Here is a 19,880-nt window from a genome sequence, read left to right as displayed (position 1 = left end):
CCGAGCCCCCCGTGAGGGACAGGCCCTGCTGGCCCAGGCTGGGCTCAGGGCTTGGCCTTTCTGCTTCCCCCAGCCAGCCCAGGCCCTGCTCAGCTTTGCAGTTCCCTGCTCAGAGCCTTGGGCTCCCTGCAGTCCTGGCCTCGAGGATCTGCTCCCACCAGTCCCTGGGGAGCCTTTGGCACTCCCTGCCCTCCCTGGGGCCCAGGGGTGCTCCAAGGGCCTTGGAGTTCTGCTGCTGACTCCGTGAGCAGCTTCTTCAGCCTTCTCTCAGTGCCTGAGGCTCCTGGACCCAGCCCCAAATCCACCGTGGGGACCATGAAAATACAGAAAGCCCTCGGGGGCTCTTTGTCTCCCTTCCATTGTCTTCAAGGCTCCAGGGCATGTGCGGTGATTGGAGTCAGTTTGGAGTTCTGTTCAGGAGGAAGATTTCAAAGTGCACCTCATGATTTTTACCTTTTTAATCACAGGAGTATTTTTTTTAATTTTTCAGTTCAGAGAAAAGGTGACTGAAGCTTTCCCCGAGTGATCTTGATGCTGAATGCCTCCTTAGGAGGTCTGGGCACAGAGAAGAATGAGACCCGTGGAGGCTGACCCTGTTTGGACAACCTGCTCCTCATCCCCAGCCTCACCATGTCTGACATCATCCACCTGGGACTTACATCACAAAATAGAAAAAAAAATTAATGTATTTTATTGTTTATTTTTAGCATTTTAATGAAATATATTTATTGTATTTATTTCTTATTTGTAAAAATAGTTGTTTCAGTTTTATTACCTAATTTTATATTTATATAAAAAATCTGTATGTATTTAGCAATGTGAAAAATAGGTGTGATTGCTGCTGACAAAATTGAAACAGTAATCAATATTGATACAGTAATACATATTTGGAAATAATAAAACAGTTCAAAGGTAAATGCCAAGAAGGGAAGGGGGAGGAGGGGTCCCCCCTTTTCCTGCAGATGTTCAGAGCAGGAAGAAGCAAGAGATAACTATTACTAAATTTATCTGGAAGAGAGGAGAATTGGTTTGGACACCAGGAAAATGTTAATTATATGAGATTTATTGCTTTAACATTGGAACATAATATTGGCTTATATTATACCAGCTTTGGCTCACACTTGGTGCGCGTGTGTACCCCAAAAGGGGAAATGAAGGACACGAGGAAGAAGAGAGCCCTTCCTCCAAGACGACCCCCAAAGAGCGTGCGACCCCCTAAAAGGATGGTGGAGCTTGCGTGGTAAAGGTGATGATGAGGGTGGTGACACAGATGTGACACATGGAAAATGGGAGGAGATGGTGATGACATAGCGCATGAAAAGGGGGATTTTGGCTCGGCAGGCTCGTAGGTGAGGTGGCAGGGGGCCAAAAGCCCTGCGCTCCGTACCCCGCGCGGTTCTTGTTGTTTTGTTTTGTGTGCTTCTGCGCTATTATCAGAACCAAATTATCCCTAATTTTAACCACATCATATTGTCAATATTTTGAGTGTATTCAATTTTATATATACTAAACTACTTAATGAAAATTGCTGTTACATTTAATTTAGTTTTGTTTTTTTTGATTGGATAATTGGGCAAATAAACCACCGTGGATGGGAGCCAAAGGAGCCAACGGCAGCCAATGCTTTTTCCCAGTCCCACTGATCCCAGCCCGTGCCATCCCAGTTCGTGCCATTCCAGTCCATCCAGCCCCAACCCAGTTGATCCCAGTCTGTGCCGTCCTGATCTGTTCGGTCCCATCCCATGTGCCCCCAGCCCATATCTGATCCCAGCCCATGTTTGATCCCACTATGGGTGGTCCTGCACACACTCCCAGGGTCTGGAATTCCAGTTCCCAGCCCTTGAACTTCCTTCCTATCCTCTCAAAAAATTACAATAACATTTTAATTAAATAAATTATACTTAGAATGAAATAAACTAGAATAAAAATGAAATAAAATAATTTCAACTCTTCCTTACAATACTCCAATAATGATTCAAGCCAAACAACAACAACTATTAGTGTAACAGTACCAATACATGTAAAAAAACAAATTATATAACAAGAGATACGCTTTGAAAGTTTTAACTCCATAACCAATATACTTTGGAAAAAAAATATTAAAAAACCAAACATACAATCTAACACACACTAGTAAAATAATTCATATCACAAATATGCTAAACACAAATCCAAACACCACTATAATTTCTCATACATTTTATCCAAACCACTAAGCTTTACCAACAACCTTGAGTACTCTAAAAAAAAAAATTACTTAAAAAATAATTGTGGGTGTGTGGTTTTATTTGGATATTGGTTTTTGGATTGTTTTGGTTGGATGATTTAAAAAATGGGATTTTTCTAGGAATTTCATCAGCTGAGAAGGCGGCACTCTGCAAACAGAGCTGACTGAGAATGAACGGCACAGAAATCAGAAACTCTCAAAGTTTTATTTGCTGTCAAACCCATCCCACCCAGCCAGCCCCACACAATCCCCACCCCTGCTCCAAACTGGGATCCCACTGCTCCCAATCCCCTCCCAACCCCATCCCACCCTGGTGGCTGTGGAATGGACTGAGTTTGGTGTGGGATTGAGGTTTTTTGAGGAGGGAAGAAGCAACTTGAGGTGGGACTGAGCCTTCATGGGTTAAAATTCAGTTGTTTTCAGAGGGATTTGAGTGGTTTTGAGGTGACAGATCCATCCCGCTTGGCTTTTGGAGGGCAAAGAGATGGAGAAGAGAAAGATATCAAGGCCAAACCAAGAGGAGAAGCAGGCAGGTGTGTTCCCAGCATGGATCACAGGGAATGTGGGTCACCAGGGCTGTGCCCAGCGTGGCTCCTCCAGCGGGGGATGGAGCTGGAGCAGCGCACGAAGCTCTTCCCGCACTCGGGGCACTCGCAGGGCTTCCCTTACCGGTGCCTCCGTTGGTGTCGGGTCAAGGCAGAGTGTTGTGAGAAGCTCTTCCCACACTGGGGACACTCGTAGGGCCTCTCCCCAGTGTGGATACGCCGGTGCCTGATGAGGGTGGAGTTGCGCCTGAATCCCTTCCCGCAGTCGGGGCAGCAGAAGGGCCTCTCCTCTGTGTGAATCCAATAGTGCTGGAGGAGATGGGAGCTGATCCGAAACCTCTTCCTGCATCGATCACACTCGTAGGGCCTCTCCCCAGTGTGGATCTTTTGGTGGACAATCAGGTTGGAATGCTGGCTGAAGCTCTTCCCACACTCCCCACACTTGTAAGGCCGTTCTCCAGTGTGGATCCTCTGGTGCTGGATCAGGGTGGAGCTCTGGCTGAAGCTCTTCCCACACTCCCCACACTCGTGGGGCCTCTCCCCAGTGTGGATGCGCCGGTGCACGACAAGATCAGCGTTGTCCCTGAAGCCCTGCCCGCAGTCGGGGCAGCGGAAGGGCCTCTCCTCTGTGTGCGTGCGCTGGTGCCTGACAAGACCAGAGCTGGTCTTAAACCTCTTCCTGCACTGATCACACTCGTAGGGCCGTTCCCCAGTGTGGGTCCTCTGGTGCCTGATCAGCTCGGAGTTCCGCCTGAAGCTCTTCCCACACTCCACGCACGTGTGGGGCTTCTCCCCAGCATGGGGCTGCTCAGGGAGCACCAGCTCCGAGCTCTGGCTCCATCTCCGGCCGCCTTCCCGGCCCAGGCTGGGTCTTTCCCCCTCAGATCGCCGCCATCTGCCTTTGCAGCCCCTCCTCGTGCGGCATCTCGGGGCCTTTTCCTCCCCGTTGCCTTCCTGCGCCGTGGAGCCGCTCCAAACGGCCTCTGCCACGAGCTTCTGCCCCGGGGATTTGTCCTCCCTGCTCTCCAGCCTCAGCTCCTGCTCTGGGGGAGGAAGGACAAGCAGAGGATGGCATTTGCCTCCGGGCCACAGGCAAGGGCAAGGAGATGCCCCAGGGCGTCCCCGGCACAGGGGCTGTGCTGCAGCCGGGGCCGTGCTGGGCTGGGAGATGGAGCAGGACACAGGGGCAAAGGGGCACTGACTTCCTCCTCACCTGCCTGCGTGTCCCGGGGCATCTTCCTCTTCCTCACAGCCTCCCAGGGCTTGGCAATGGGAAATCCTGGTTTGCGGAAAACAAGGGATGAGCATGGTGAGTTTGAAGGTCCCTCTGCCCAAGTCCAGCTCTACAAGTCACCAGCCATCTGGGCTCCAGAAAAACCTCCCCAACACCAAGATTCAGCCCTGGAAAAGCCTCCTAGGAGTTCCCCGTCCCTGCTCCCTCCCCTCTGGTGTTCAGGAGTTCCCCCTGTCCCAGCTGCTGGGGTCACGCTTGGATTGGGGGTCCCCCTTCTCCTGGGTGCCCGCCCTCCCCAGGCTGCTGGCAGTCCCAGCAATCCCAAAAGCTCCCCCCTCTCCGCTCTCCCCATGCAGGGATGCCGGGGCTTTCTGGGCTCCCTTCTCCCCTCACTCTCTGCTTTGGGCTGCAGGGGCTCCAAGGAGTCCCCCCTGCCCCTCTCCGGGCTCTTGAGGCTCCCACCAATGGCGCCGCTCCCCCCTCTCTGGGCTCCCCACTTTGGGCTCCTGCCGGACACAGGGCTCTGCTCCTCCAGGCTGCCTCTGCCGGCAGCCGCCACCGGCACCCCCCAATGTCCCCCCAAGGGGCCTTTCCCGCTCAGCCTTGGACTGCTGCATTCTCCAAACATCCCCCAAAAAACCCAGCCCAGGGACCCGCCGGGATATCTGGGCCGAGCTCCCCCTCCCCCCTCACCTGCGGGATGGGGGACGATGATCCCACAGCTGGGGGCTGCGAATTCAGGGAGGGCTCAACCGCGTGGCTCCTTCTGCATTCTTTGATCTGCCTTTGCCCCTCCTCTTCCTCTCACTCCTCCTCTTCCGTCCCCCCTCCTCCGCCTCCTCTGTCTTATCCCGACCTCCTTCTTCTCTCCCTCCTGTTGCAACTCTTCTCCTCCCTCCTCCCTCCTCCCTCCTAACCCCTCTTCCTCCTCCTCCTCTGCCTTATCCCCACCTCCTTCTCCTCTGCCTTCATCCCTCCCTTCCCTCCCTCCTCCTCCCCAGCAGCAGCCACACCCTCGCTGCCCCGTTCCCGGAGCCCTCGCAGCCGCGCCAGGAGCGGCGATGGAGCCGGCACAGCTCGGCACGGGCAGCGCGGGGCTCTCGGCTGCTCGCAGCCGCTGCGGGCGGGGGAACCCGGCCCGGCCAAGAGGAGAGGCAAACTGGGAAAACTGGGCGCTGCACATCCAAACTGGGCCAGGCTGGGGACCCTGCCCGGGCACTGCCAGCCCTTGGGGCTCCTCTCGCCACCTCCGGCAGCGGGGAACGCACAGAGGGCTGCGGGACCCCAGCACTGGCAGCACTGCGAGGGACTGGGCTGCACTGGGATTATACTGGGATCATACTGGGAGTGAGCAGGAGCCTATGGGGGCAATTGAGACCATGGTAGGGGCAAAAGGGATATACTGGGAGTGACTGGGAATATGCTGAGAGTGACTGGGAGCAACTGTGAGCAACTGGGATCATGCCAGGAGCAACTGGGAGTGACTGGGAGCAACTGGGAGTGACTGGCTGCATGCTGGGGGTGACTGGAAACAACTGGGCTTATACTGGGATCAACTGGGATCATGCTGGAGCTGACTGGGATCATCCTGGCAGTCAGTGCCACTACACTGAGGCTGACTGGGAGTGCTTGGCAGCAAATGGGATCCTACTGGAACAAACTGGGAGTCACTGGGAACATGCTGGAGGCATCTGGGCTGCACTGGGAGTGACTGGAAGGACAGTGAGGGTGCAAGAGAGCAACTGGAACCATGTGGAGCACAACTGGTTCATACTGGCAGCGACTGGGAGCACACTGGGCTCACATTTGGATCACACTGGGAGGGACTGGAGTGACACTGGGAGGATCTGAGAGTGACTGGGAACACACCCTGCACATCATCCCCCACACTGGGCCTGACTGGGAGCAACTGGGAGCACGCTGGGAGCAAATGGCATCAGACTGGGACTGACTGGCTTGATCCAGGAAGCAACTGGAACCATGCTGGAGGCAGCTGGGACCACACTGGAAGAGACTGGAAGCAACTGGCATTATACTGGGAGTGGTTATGAGCAACTGGAATTGTGCTGAAAGCAACTGGGAAGAAGTGGGAATGACTGGGAACAAGCTGGAAGCAACTGGGATAAACTGGGAGTCACTGGGATCACACTGGAGGCTACTGGGGTCATGCTGGCATTGACAGGGAGCAACTGGGATCATACTGGGAGTGGCTACAATCAGACTGGGATTACAGTGGGTGTGACTGGACCCTGTCTGGGGGTTACTGGGAGCTACCAGGCCCGTGCTGGGAGCCAACTGGGGACATCTTTAGAGGAACTGGGAGCAACTGGGATAAAACTAGGGGCAAGTGAACCACGCTGAGATAACTGGGAGTGCCTGGAAATGACTACGAGCATGTGCAGGGCACCTGGGATATACTGGGAGTGTCTGAGGCCATATGGGTGGTGACTGGGACCAGACTGGGAGTGACTGGGAATGTGCTGGGGGAACTGGGAACACACTGGGGGCAAGTGGGAGTGACTGGAGCCCTGCTGGGAGAGACTGGGATCATACTGGGAGTGATTAGGAATATGCAAGGAGAGAATTGGGAGAACTGGGAACACACTGGATGAAAGCGGGAGGAACTGGGAGCAACTGGGACCTTGCTGGGAGCAAATGGCATCGTCGTGGGGAGATGACTGGGAGGGACTGGGCTCATCCCGGGAGCAACAGGGATCCTGCAGGAAGTGAGGGGAAGTGACCAGGCTCATACTGCCAGGGACTAGGCTCATACTGGGAGTGCTGATGAAACTGGAAGCACACGGGGGGGCCAACTGGGCACATACTGGGAGCAGCCACTGACGGCCCCGGGACCCTCCAAAAACACCTCCCGGGGACCTCCCGTGTCCCCCCGAGGGCCATCTGCGGCTCGGCTTTGCAGCCCTGCCAGCTCCAAACATCCCCCCCAAAAAACCCCAAAGCCAGGCACCCCCCGGCAGATTTGGGCCCAGCTCCCCCTGCCCGGGCACCTGCGGCACGGGGGGCGATGCTCCCGGGGCTGCGGCCACTTCAGGCAGCGCCAGAGGCACCAGATTCCTTCTGTCCCCTTCTCCTGCTCTTCCTGCTGCCGCTCGGCCTCTTCCTCCCTCCCTCCTCCTCCTCCCCGTTCCCCAAGGCCCAACCCTGAGGGGAAAGGGGGCAAGGAAAGGGCGGGAACCGTGAGGGGAAAGGGCCGGGGCCAAGGGGACGCGCGGCTCCAAAAGGGCCCGGTTTGGCTTCAAATCACCCAAAAGGGCCTCAAATGGAGCTGAAATTAGCCAGCTGTGGCCGAAAATCAGCCAAAGAGGATTTAAATTATCCAAGGAGTCGAAAATCCAACCAAAGGGGCCTAGAATTGCCCAAACTGGTTTACACCTCCCTCACAATGGCCTAAAATCACCCTTAAATCTCCAAAATGAGCTTCAAATCCACGCTGCACGTACCTGCTTCAGCCTCAAATCTCCAGAATGAGCCTCAAATTCATCCGGTTCTGTCAGAAATCACCTAAGTTGACCTAAAATCACCCACACGTCCCTGAAACCAGCACGAGAGGACCTAAAGTCAACCTAAATGACTTGGTTTGAGGTAGAATTACCCAAAGAAGCAAAAAAACTACTCAAATGTGCCCAAAATCACCAAAAACAGAGACCTAAAATCACTCACCCGGGATTAAATTCACCCACATGGGTGTAATATCATCCAAAGGGATCCCAAATCCCGCCTCAACCCCACCAGATTGGGCCGAACTTCAGCCAAAGGGGCCTCAAATGCCCCCCACAGGCTGGGGATCCCTGGCGGGAGCTGAAGCCCAGCCTAAAGCTGCCCCGCCCGGCCCAAAATGCCCCCGAGGGGCCGAGCCTGAGGCCGAGCCCGGCAGCGGCTCCGCGCTCGCTCCGGGCCCTCCGCGCTCGCTCCGGGCAGTTTTGGCCGCGGCCCCGGACGGGCCCGGGCGGGACTGGGAGGGAGCAGGGAGGGCTCGGCAGGGCTCGGCCATTTGGGGCTCGCTTGGCCTCGGGCCATTGTGCTGGGAGTTGAGGGGCAATCGCTGCGGGCTGTGCAGACAATGATTGCCTTTGGGGCAGCTGGGCAATTTCGGGGGGTTGTGGATTCTGGGGGGCTCTATTGGTGCTTTGAGGGGGAGGGTTGTTTTTCTGGGAGAGTTTGGCGTTTTATTAATGTTTTTGGTTTCTTTTTTAAATTCGGGGGGTTTTACTGGGATTTTGTGGGGATTTTGTGGGAATCTCTGGGATTTTTAGGGGGGTTTTATTGGAATTTCTGGGGGATTTTGGGAGCCTTACTGGAATTTTCCAGGTGTTTAGATGGATTCTTTTGAGGTCTAGGTTGTTTGAGGAATTTTTTGGGGTTTTTTTTGTGAAATTTTTTGGGTTTTGTGGGTGTTGCCAGGATTTCTTTGGGTCTTGGGAGGATTTGTGGAGCTTCTTGGGGGTTTGGTGTAGTAGGTAGGGAAAGGCGCTCAGAAGATTTCGGGCTGTTACGGAAAGTTACAGGAATGTCTCTTCCCTAATCCCCTAAGATAAGCCATCACCCTTGGAATGTGTAGCCCCCACTAACATGGCTAGTAATTTTCCACTCTACTAACCCAGGAAGTTCTGCAAGACCCCCTCCTGACGTAGTGAAGTACCCCAGAGTATATAACCCCACGAGATGAAGCAATAAATGCCTTTAATCATCCACCACATTGGTGTCAGCGTCTTGTTAATGGCCTGAGCGACCATGAGTAGTAGGTCCTCGTGCTGTTTCATCGGAACCAGGTCGCACGCCTTTGCAACCAGAAAGGCAACAAGTGGTGCCGAAACCCGGGAACAGAAAAAACTCGGGTGACAGGGTTTCGCCTGGATGAGGACAGCGGCGGCAGCAGCTGGACTGACTATCGCGAGACAAGGGGGACGCCCCGGGACCCGTGAAAGGCATGAACACCCTAACGAAGGTCGTAAGTCTGATGCATGAACAATGGGGAATTAAATGTGAATCCAGGAATTTATATCTTGCTATTGCAAGGCTCCTGGAATTGGGCGCGATACAGCGTCCCGTTGATATATTAAACTCGGAGGTGTGGGAGAACTGTACTGCCGTTCTAGCAGAGGATACTAAGTCCTCCGGCAGTGGAAAAAGCCTAAAAGCGTGGGGGAAGGTAGAAGAAGCCCTACGCAAGGCAGTAGAAGAGCAGGAAACTTGGAATGCTGCGTGTACGTGTTTATTTACCGTTACGCAGCCGGGGGTGGGAGCCGCGGCGCAAACCACCTCTGGGAACGATCAGATCAAAAACGGGGACATGCGGGGACCGGGCGCGTTCCATCCCTCCCCGAACCGTGCCCAAACCCCCCGGAGCCCCCAGGGGACCCCCCGACCCTCCCGCGGAGCCCACCGAGTCCTAACCCCCCCGCGGAACCTCCCGAAAAAACCGCGGCTTCTCTGCCCGCTCGCCCCCCTTCCCTGACCGCCGAGCCAACGCGGGAGACAGAGCGGCGTGCGCAGTCCTTCTGGGGAGAGCTGGCAGAGGACGCGAGGAACGCCGAGAAAGCGGCCAGCGCGGACGCACGGGCTGGAGCGGCTCTCCCGCCGCCGTATGGGTTTGAAAATGGCGCCGGCGACCCAGGGGAGGGGCGGGGCCCGGAACCATGCGGCGCGAAAAATGCGGAAGTGCGAACCCGCGCGAACGCGCACCCACGAGAGATCGGCAGAGAGTGCATGCTCAGTCCGGACCTGCCGTTCTCCGCGATCGCACACGGGCGGGGGAGCAAGGGGGGGCAGACACCCGATCGAAAACCGCTCCCAATGCTGCCGTATAAGGGAGAGATTCATCCCTGGGGGGGGCAGGGCGAGCCCACGGGGTGGGAATGGGACCATCCCCGAGACGCGGGGCGGCGCCACCCCTGGGAGGAGGGGAGGGGCCGGACCCGGGAGGCGGAGAGGGGCCGAACGCGAGGGGAGGAGCGCCTCCACCCCTGGAGAGCGGGGCGGGGCCGAAGCCCCACAAAACGACACAGCAAACCGGAAGTATACCAACAGTCGGCTTCCGACTCTGAGTGGAGTGAGAGCTCCGCGGCAAGCTCTACGGAGAACTCCGAGTCCGACACGGACTCAGAAACAGAATTAAGGAGGTTTTCAGCGAAACCGAGCAAAGCTTTTAACAATGTAGGGAAACAATCACAGCACAAACTCACTGATTGGGGAAAAATAAAGGTCGCATGCGCGGAGTGGACACCAGCAGCCACAATCCACGCGTTCCCGGTACGAGTTACCGGCTCGCAGCGTAATCAAAGGCGGACTTACACCCCGCTAAATACAAAGGAGGTGCAAGCAGTAGTGAAAGCAATACAGGAAAAGGGGATTAGCTCAGCGGTTGTGTCCACACTGGTGGATGGTCTCTTTAGTAATGACGATATGCTGCCTTTTGATATCTCGCAGGTAACCCGCATGCTTTTTGACGGGGCGGGGCTGATTGTATTCCAGCAGGAATGGTCAGATCACTGTGCGGCTACGCTAGCCCAAGCCTCAGGGCAGGGACAGCCGTTGCACGGGTCCAGCCTGTCCAGACTGCTAGGGAAGCATGACACCGTGGCTACGCCGCAGCAGCAGGCGGCACAGCTCACGGCAGAAGAGGTCAAAGCAACAACCAGAGCAGCTAGAGAAGCTATACGAGCCGTTTCTCAGCTGGTGGACAAACCAGCACCATGGTCTACCATTAAGCAGGGGGAAAGTGAAGGCTTTACACAGTTTGTAGACCGTTTGCAAGCTGCGATCGACTCTTCTACCCTGCCAGCAGCTGCAAGGGGACCTGTGGTGACAGACTGCCTAAAACAGCAGTGTAACACCATCACCAAAGATATCCTGCGCTCTCTGCCAGCAGGGGCCAGCTTGGCGGACATGATCAAGCATGTGGTGAGGGAAGAGCAGTTAACACCTATACAGGCAGCGGTTCATACCATAACCAATGCCATGGCATGCTTGAGGTGCGGCCAGGCAGGTCATGTCACAGCAAGCTGTCCCCAGCCAGCACAGCAGCCCGTGGCAGCACCCTCGACCCAACAGCGCCAAAGACCAACCTGCTGGAACTGTGGGAAGAAGGGTCACGTGGCCAGGGAATGCAGATCCAGGCCCCAGGGAAACCGCAGGGGGAGGGGGCGCGCGGGCCATACTCAGCCTCCTCCCACTGCGAGATGGCCCATCTATCCCAACCCCCAGTGGGGCAGGGGACCTTCATACCCCATGTTTACTCAGGAAGCAATCAGTTTTACATCCCCACCAGCCATACAGTGGCAGAACTGTGCAGCACCACCAGCGGCACTTACGCACCCGCCAACGCCACAAACTGCGCCAGTGTCACAGGGTCAGCAGGGGACGTCCCAGAGCAGAACCCCTGGGTGGCCCTGATCATGAAAGTAGGAAAGGAGCCCATGAGGGTGTGGGGGACATGTCGCCTCTACGGCAGTCAGGACCCTCACATTTTAGGGCTTCAGTTTTTGGCAGACACAGGATCAGACTGCACAATTTTTCCCCAATCACACTGGCCCAGACATTGGCAAATTAAAGAAGTCCCTCCGGTGAACGGGGTGGGGGGACAATCCAGGGCATGGAAAAGCACCCAGCTGGTGGCTATAACGCTTCACACAAAAAAGGGACCAGAACAAACAGTAGCAATTTACCCCTACATTTTGCAAAATTCTCCACCCCTAATAGGAAGGGATGTCCTTGCCATGCTCGGAGTCAGGATCACAAATTTATAATGAGGGCCACTGCCGTACACCCTATGCTGCCAATCAAATTGACTTGGAAATCATCAGACCCCATATGGGTCGAGCAGTGGCCCCTGTCAGAGCCTCGAGTGGCAGCATTATTAGAACTGGTTGAACGTGAACTGCAAAAGGGTCACATAGAACCCTCAATAAGCCCATGGAATACCCCTGTGTTTGTAATTCCCAAAAGGTCTGGAGAAGGCTATCGCCTAGTCCACGACCTGAGAGAAGTGAACAAAACAATCCGACCCATGGGTCCAGTTCAGACGTTGCTACCCATGAACTCAGCCATCCCTGAAGGACAGCCGTGTGCAGTGTTGGACATTAAAGACTGTTTCTTTTCAATACCCTTGCATCCTGAGGACAGAGAACGATTCGCCTTTTCCGTGGTTTTCCCAAACGGCAAGCGGCCTAACTTGCGTTTCCAGTGGAAAGTATTACCCCAAGGCATGGTGGACAGCCCAAGCATTTGCCAGATCACCGTGGACAGAGCGCTGACGCCAGTCCGACACTCCTATCCCACCGCAACCATCATCCAGTACATGGACGACATCCTAGTCTCAGCACCATCGGCGAGCCAAGTGGACCACCTGGTATCCGCAATCACAGAGATCCTCCAGGCCAACAGCTTCGAGATCGCGAGTGCAAAGATCAAGAGAGGACCCTGTGTGACCTTCCTGGGAGTGGGGATCACAAGCGCTTACGTGACACCCCCCAAGGTGAAGGTCCACTGAGACATCAAGACGCTCCACGACGTGCAACGCCTGGTAGGATCGCTGCAGTGGCTTCGCAACATCGTCCTGATTCCTCCCGAGGTCATGGACTCTTTGTATGACCTCCTGAAAGGAAAGCACCCCTGGGAACCCAAGAAGCTGACACCGCAAGCAGCGAGCTCCCTCGACTTCATCGAACAGCAGATGTCCACTGGCACACTTGCCAGGTGGAACCCAGCAATGCCCCTGGACTTATACGTGCACTTCACGCCAAAGGGGGGAGTGGGAGCACTGGCCCAAGGACTTTCTGAAAAGGCCCAACCGATCCAATGGGTGGTCCTTGGAAGACCTGCTCGTGCATTTTCCCCAGGAGTAGAATGCATTGCCAACCTCATCATGAAAGGCAGGAAACTCGCCTTGAAACACCTAGGAACCGAGCTAACAAGAATCCATCTTCCTTTCCACAAGCAGACGACCACAGAGTCAACCACAATCTCGGAGCACCTGGCCCTTGCTCTTACTGGCTTCGGAGGAGAAATCTCCTACTCCGCCAGACCACCTTGGACTCAGTTGCTGACCATAGTCGACATAGACATGCCGGCAAAGGTCATGGACTGACCGCAGCCAGGACCAACAGTCTTCACAGACGCTTCCTCCATGACTTCTACCGCGACAGCAGTGTGGCAGACAGGAGAGCAATGGCATTGCATCAAAGCATGTGACCCCACACTGTCAGTGCAGCAACTAGAAGCAGCAGCAGTAGTCTTAGCGTGCGGACTCTTCCAAGACGAGCACCTCAACATCGTAACAGACTCTATATTCGTGGCAAAGCTCTGCCTAGCCATGGCAGGACCAGGTATGTCAACATCAGCAGCAGCCCTAATGCTGGAAGAAGCACTCTCCTCGCGACAGAGCACCGTATCCGTCATTCACGTCAACAGTCACAACCCAGTCAAAGGTTACTTCCAGACCGGCAACGACAAAGCGGACGCCGCAGCGAAAGGCGTCTGGACGTTGCAGGAAGCTCGTCAACTGCACGAGTCCCTCCACATCGGACCCAAAGCACTAGCAAAGAGATGCGGAATCACGACAGCGGATGCAAAACATGTAGTAGCTACCTGTCCTCACTGCCAGAAGTCACCCCTGTGGACCAGTGGGGTCAACCCAAGAGATCTCAAGCCCTCGGAAATCCGGCAGTCGGACTTCACCTTGTGTCAACTGCTGAAGCCTCGAACATGGCTTGCAGTGACAGTGGACACGTTCAGCGGAACGATCGTAGCCACACAGCACCACAAAACCAACTCTAAAGCCACAATTCAGCACTGGCTGACAGCCATGGCGTGGCTTAGTATCCCCAAGCAGATCAAAACTGACAACAGTTCCAATTTCACTTCTAAACCAGTGCAGGAATTCGCCTCCAAATGGGGGATCACATTAGTGCAAGGTATCCCATATAACAATACCAGACAAGCCATAGTTGAGCGAGCAAATCAAACCCTGAAAACCAAGATAGAGGTGTTAGCAAAAGTAGAAGGCTTTACCAACTCCATTCCCTCAGGAGAGCAGGCACGTATACTGGCAATCGCATTGTTAGCATTGAATCAATTCCCTAGAGGAGATAAAGCAAACTGTTCCGTTCAAAAACACTGGGCCTCCCGAGCGCTAGAAGAGGGCCCGCAGGTTGTAATTAAAAATGAGCTAGGTAAATGGGAACGGGGCTGGAGGTTGATGCTCACGAAACAAGAGGACGCAGCTGTCAAAAAGAACGGCAAAGTTAAGTGGTGTCCACTTAAGTCAATCAAACCTGACCTTCACAATGAGCAGGATGAGACTAATGAGAATTGTGAGTTTCTGTTTACAAGACATGCTTGTGGGGCGTCCACGTAACGCGTACATGCCCCTTCCAGAGGAACGAGACACACCACCAAGCCGTCAGACAGCACCCGAGAAACCCGCACGAGTGAGACCCAAGCATCAACGATATGTCTGTGCGATTTTGCTGTTGGGGCTTGTCGCCAGAGGACAAGCCAGCCCAGACCACTACCCACATCAGCCATTCAGGTAGGTCATGCGACACCTTACCAATAACAAGGTGCTCAAAGACATCACCACACCGAACACCCCATCCTTCGTGCTTCGTGTTACCGACCTATTTCCAGGACAACCAAAGGTAGACCCCTATTCCTCACACTCCACACACATGTACCTATCCTACTGGTGCCCAGCTTCAAACCCAGGAAAAGGTTACTGTAATTACCCTGGATGGGGATACTGTAGGTACTAGGGCTGCGAAACCATAGTTACAGATGCCAGACCGTCAGGGCCTGGGTGGGACCCACAAGAGCCCGACAAGTTCCTACAGTTCACCTAGGCACCCGCAGATTGCAAAACACCTCTCTTTGTACCCGGAAACTTCCATCGAAATAGCCATAAAATCCCTAGAATTCAGAAATGCACACACTATAACATAACAGTCTTGCAGCCCAATCACCCTAGTTAAGCAGTGGGCAAAGCATGGACAGTGGTCCTTCAAGGATCGAAAGAGTGGGTGAACGTGCGAATTACCAGGTTCCAACCATCAGCATCCCGAGCGGTTGGACCCAACAAGGTGATTAAAAGCACGCAGACAGGGAGAAACATGACCTACCCCAAAGCCTTACCCACAAAGGTCACCGACGTCCCGACCGGCGAAGCGGAAGCCTTCCACGTAGGCCGTCCAGCCGGGTCGGACTCGGACCCAATCCTTCGCATGCTAGAAGCTACCTTTCTATCCCTGAACGAATCTAACCCTAACCTAACCGATTCCTGCTGGCTTTGTTATGATGTCAAACCCCCTTTCTATGAAGGAGTTGCTTTAAACACTCCATTCAGTTACTCCACAGCTGATGCACCTCACCAGTGCAGATGGGACACACCCCGCAGAGGTATCACCCTAAGTCAAGTCACAGGTCGGGGCAGATGCTTTGGAAATGCAGCCCTAGCCAAGCGAAAAGGCAGTGTCTGCACCAAAGTTGTAAAGCCCAGCCGGAAAAACAATAAGTGGGTAGTTCCATCCGCATCAGCAATGTGGGTTTGTCAGAGATCTGGAGTAAGTCCTTGGGTATTCCTTCCCAAATTCAATAATTCTAACGACTTCTGTGTCCAAGTTCTGATTGTTCCTAGGGTCCTGTACCACTCAGACGAAGAGGTGTACAACCTTTTCGAGGAACCCAGCCGGCTCCACAAAAGAGAAATAATAACGGGAATAACTATCGCAATGCTGCTCGGCCTAGGAGCAGCTGGAACGGCAACGGGTGTCTCAGCCCTAGCGACGCAACATCAAGGTCTGTCTCAGCTACAAATGACCATTGATGAGGACTTGCAGAGGATTGAGAAATCCATTTCCTACCTAGAGAAGTCAGTCTCCTCGCTCTCAGAAGTGGTCCTGCAGAACAGGCGAGGACTGGACCTCCTGTTCATGCAGCGAGGAGGCCTGTGCGCTGCCTTGAAAGAGGAATGCTGCTTCTACGCGGACCACACGGGAGTCGTCAGAGACTCCATGGCAGAACTCCGAAACAGACTGGCTCAGAGACAAAAAGACAGGAAAGCTCAGCAGAGCTGGTTCGAATCCTGGTTCAACCAATCACCATAGTTAACCACCCTAATTTCTACTTTAGTAGGCCCATTGGCAATACTACTTTTAGCTATTACCTTCGGACCATGCCTGCTAAACAAGATAGTCTCATTCGTTCAAACCCACCTAGAACGGACTAACATCCTGTTCGTAGGCCAACATCAAATGCTGTGAATTAATCAGGGAACACTGCCAGTCACAAGTTTTCTAAACTTGCCTGGCAAAAACTTACTCAGGTTTCCAAACCCTTTTTCCCTTGTTAAACCCCAACCTTCTACCTCATTTTAGTGCCTATGTATATGATTCTTTCTACCTCATTCTTTTGTGAAAGAGGGGGGGGAGATGTAGTAGGTAGGGAAAGGCGCTCGGAAGATTTCGGGCTGTTACGGAAAGTTACAGGAATGTCTCTTCCCTAATCCCCTAAGATAAGCCATCACCCTTGGAATGTGTAGCCCCCACTAACATGGCTAGTAACTTTCCACTCTACTAACCCAGGAAGTGTTGCAAGACCCCCTCCTGACATAGTGAAGTACCCCAGAGTATATAACCCCACGAGATGAAGCAATAAATGCCTTTAACCGTCCACCACATTAGTGTTAGCATCTTGTTAATGACCCGAGCGACCGTGAAGAGTTTGTCGCCGAGCTGTTTCATCGGAACCAGGTCGCACGCCTTTGCAACCAGAAAAGCAACACCTTCGCCCCTGGGGAGATGCCAAAGCCTCCACAGGGAGCATTTCCCTGCCGTGCACTGACTCTGTGTGTCTGTGTGCACACACGAGTGCCTGTGCTGGGCAAATGTGGCGGAAACGCTGCTCTCGGAGGGGCTTGAGTGCCTTGCAGAGCTGAGTCAGTCAGGCCTGTAGGTAAGTCAGGAGGTCCAAGCTAAGTTAAATGCTGCTAAGAGTTGTTCTCTTGCTAAATTGTTAAGTTTAATAGAAGTGGTAAGCTAAGTTGAATAGTGTTGTTATTCCACTGTTAGATCATTGAGTTGTAGCTTGTAAGTTAGGTTAAATCCTGTTAAATGCAGTTCTTTTGCTAAACTGTGAAGGATCAGTTCAGGTCAAGGTATAAGTTAAGTCCTGTTAGGTTTGAGCTCTGTTCAGCTTTTGGGCCGTATTCCTTTTATCCTTGCCCTCACCGTCCTTATGTCACACACAGACAAACACACACACACACACACAGAGGGGCAGTTCTGGGTTCATTTCTGGTTGGATTGCCTGGATTTTGTTTGGTTTTGTCGCTGCTTTGTTTCCTTGGTGTGCCTGAAGTGTCCAGTCAGGAGCAGAGGGACTCTTGACAAGGAACTTGGTCGTGCTGGCGCTTAATATTAAATCTGGTTTTTGCTGATCCCTTGCTGGAGACTTTTTAATGGCTCTCCAGCCCTCGTTGGTAACAGGGTGAAGGAGCCCTGGCCCAGGCTCTGGCCCTGGGGGACATAGGGACGCTGCCGGGGGCTCCCTGTCCCCATGCCCCGGCCCCCCGGCCCCGTGTCAGGCTCTGGGGTCGATCTCGTGGAAAATCCTCTGGGGGAGGCTGCGGGGGGACCCGGGGGGACAGGGGACCCCGCTGTGCACGAGCAGCGTTGGACTGCTCTGCGGGAGCTGTGAGGGGCAGCCAGGGTGGAGTGACCTCCCCAGTGACCTCACACAGCCCCTGTGATGTCACACAGCTACCTGTGATGTCACACAGCCCCTGTGATGTCACGCAGCCACCTGTGATGTCACAGGCTACCTGTGATTTCATACAAACTCCTGTGATGTCACACAACCACTCTGTTCTGTCACACAGCCTCCATGTGATGTCATTCAGTGGCTATGTGATGTCACAGAGCAGCTTTGTGATGTCACACAGCCACCCTGTGATGTGCCAGCCTTGTCTGCGACGTCACAGCCTTCTCTGTGACATCACACAGCTGCTCTGTGATGTCATACTCTATGTCACAACCCACATTGTGATGTCACAGAACCACCTTTGATGATGTCACAGCTAGCTCTGTGATGTCGCAGCCCCCTCAGTGATGTCACACAGCCCATCTGTGCTGTCACACGGCCCCTTTCTGACAGCACAGCTGCTCTGGGGCTCTGGGACACAGCCCCAGAGGTGCGGCTGTGCCCCAGCCTCCTCGGGAACATGCCACGGCCCCTGGCAGTGCTGAGCCCTGTGAGCTGTGTCTGTGCCCTGCCCGTGTCCCCGAGCTGCCCTGGCAGTGCCCCAGCCCTGCTGGGCTGTGCCCAGGAGCTGCTCCTGGCCAGAGCTGTCTCTCTGCAGCGCTGCCCTTGCCAGGGCAGATGTCAGTGGGCATCAGATGCCAATGGGCATCTGAAAAGAGGCATGGTTCTTTCCCATAGCAAGGAAAGCACGGAGCCCCAGTGCTCCAGGAGCTGATGAGAGGCAGCCCTTGACATCCCAAGATCAGCCACACCTGTCAGGTGGCCCCTGGGAGGCCAAGCCAGCCAGACCTGGTCCATCTTCCCTGGGCTCCAAGGGGCCTCACAGTGTCCCAATGGCCCCTGAGGTTTCATAATGGCCCCTTGGTGACACGAGGCCCTGAAGGTTGGGAATGGTCTCCATGGTTCTGTCAGGCCCCACAGAGCCATACTGGTCTCTGGGTCCATGAAGCCCCGCTGTGTCACCATGGCCCCTTGGCTCCATGGGCTCCAGAGGGGCCACAAGGATCCCCTTGGTTCCATGGTGCCTCACAGTGTCCCAATGGCTCTTGGTTGTTCCATGAGGCTCTGAAGTGTCTTAATGGTGTCTCCATGGTTCCATGCGGCCTTGCAATGTCACAATGGACCTTTGGCACCATGGGGTCCCACCGTGTCACAATAGCCCCTTGGTCCCATGTCATGGTTTGGCGCTGGCCCAATGCCAGTGCCACCATGAAAACATATTCTCCCTGGTATCTGCTGTGAGATGCGATCAGAGACAGAGCAAAGCAGGTCTCCACTTGTGAAGAAAGAAGGAAAAAACTCTATTATCTTTGAACTATAATAAAATGAACACACAGAGAGCAAAATGGAAACCTTCAAAACATTTCTCCTCCCCCCACTCAATTTCCCGCAGCATAAAACAAAACCTTAGATTTTTACCAGTCCATCAACTTTCAAATAATCAACTCTTAGTCCATCTCCACCCTTCCGACCATCACCTCTCATTTCATCAAGGAGAGAAGAGTCCCTCTTGCGCCACAGGCTTCCCCTGGAAACACAGCCGAGTCCAGTTGTGTTTCCACGTCACTCAGCACCACCATCGTGACTTCTTCCTTCCATGTCCAGTGCTCTCACCACTGTGCATGCACCAGAGCTGCTTTTAGGGTTCCCTTTTCAAGGATGCTTCGCCCAGTTCCAGGAGAAAACGACAGTCTCTCACCTTTTTGGGACACTAGTCCCCCCCAAATTTCACCCCCTGGGGCCGAGGGGTCTCGAGAGCACCATCACCTCCTCACCTGTCGTCTCCGCTCACATCACTCCTTTGGCACCAAGCCATCGCCTCCCCCTAAAATGCAGTCTCTGTATTACAGGAAAGGTTCTGTCCATGGCCATACAAGAAAAGTCCAGCCAAAAGCCACTCCATCATCTCCTCCCACCTAGAATTCTTCTCAACTTCTCTCGGTCCTTCTTCACCTTCACAGTTTGCGTCACACTTGCACATTTCCTCTTATTTTATCCCTATCTCTCTTCTCCTTCAGCTCCCGGTGGATCAGCATTTGCAAGGTTTCCATCATCCCACAGAAGGGTTAAAATCACAGTCTCTACTCGTCCCAAACTCCCA

At 54.1% G+C, this 19,880-nt stretch overlaps 2 protein-coding genes across 2 annotated transcripts in view; one reads left to right on the top strand and one right to left on the bottom strand.

The window, feature by feature from the left end:
* LOC119696487 overlaps positions 1 to 19,880 on the top strand; it is a 1,710,157-nt gene that overhangs the window by 180,332 nt on the left and 1,509,945 nt on the right.
* The window catches only part of LOC119696488, a 1,499,846-nt gene continuing 1,482,525 nt past the window's right edge, over positions 2,560 to 19,880 (bottom strand). Inside the window, 3 exon segments of the mRNA XM_038126216.1 lie at positions 2,560 to 3,055; positions 3,131 to 3,540; positions 7,390 to 7,399. Coding sequence (XP_037982144.1) covers positions 2,893 to 3,055; positions 3,131 to 3,540; positions 7,390 to 7,399 — 583 coding nt within the window. The 3' untranslated portion in view covers positions 2,560 to 2,892.

This window comes from Motacilla alba, unplaced genomic scaffold (assembly GCF_015832195.1).
Source record: "Motacilla alba alba isolate MOTALB_02 unplaced genomic scaffold, Motacilla_alba_V1.0_pri HiC_scaffold_31, whole genome shotgun sequence".
Lineage (NCBI taxonomy): Eukaryota > Metazoa > Chordata > Aves > Passeriformes > Motacillidae > Motacilla > Motacilla alba.
The sequence above is the reverse complement of the archived record's forward strand: the minus strand, read 5'-3'. Positions and strand labels throughout refer to the sequence as shown.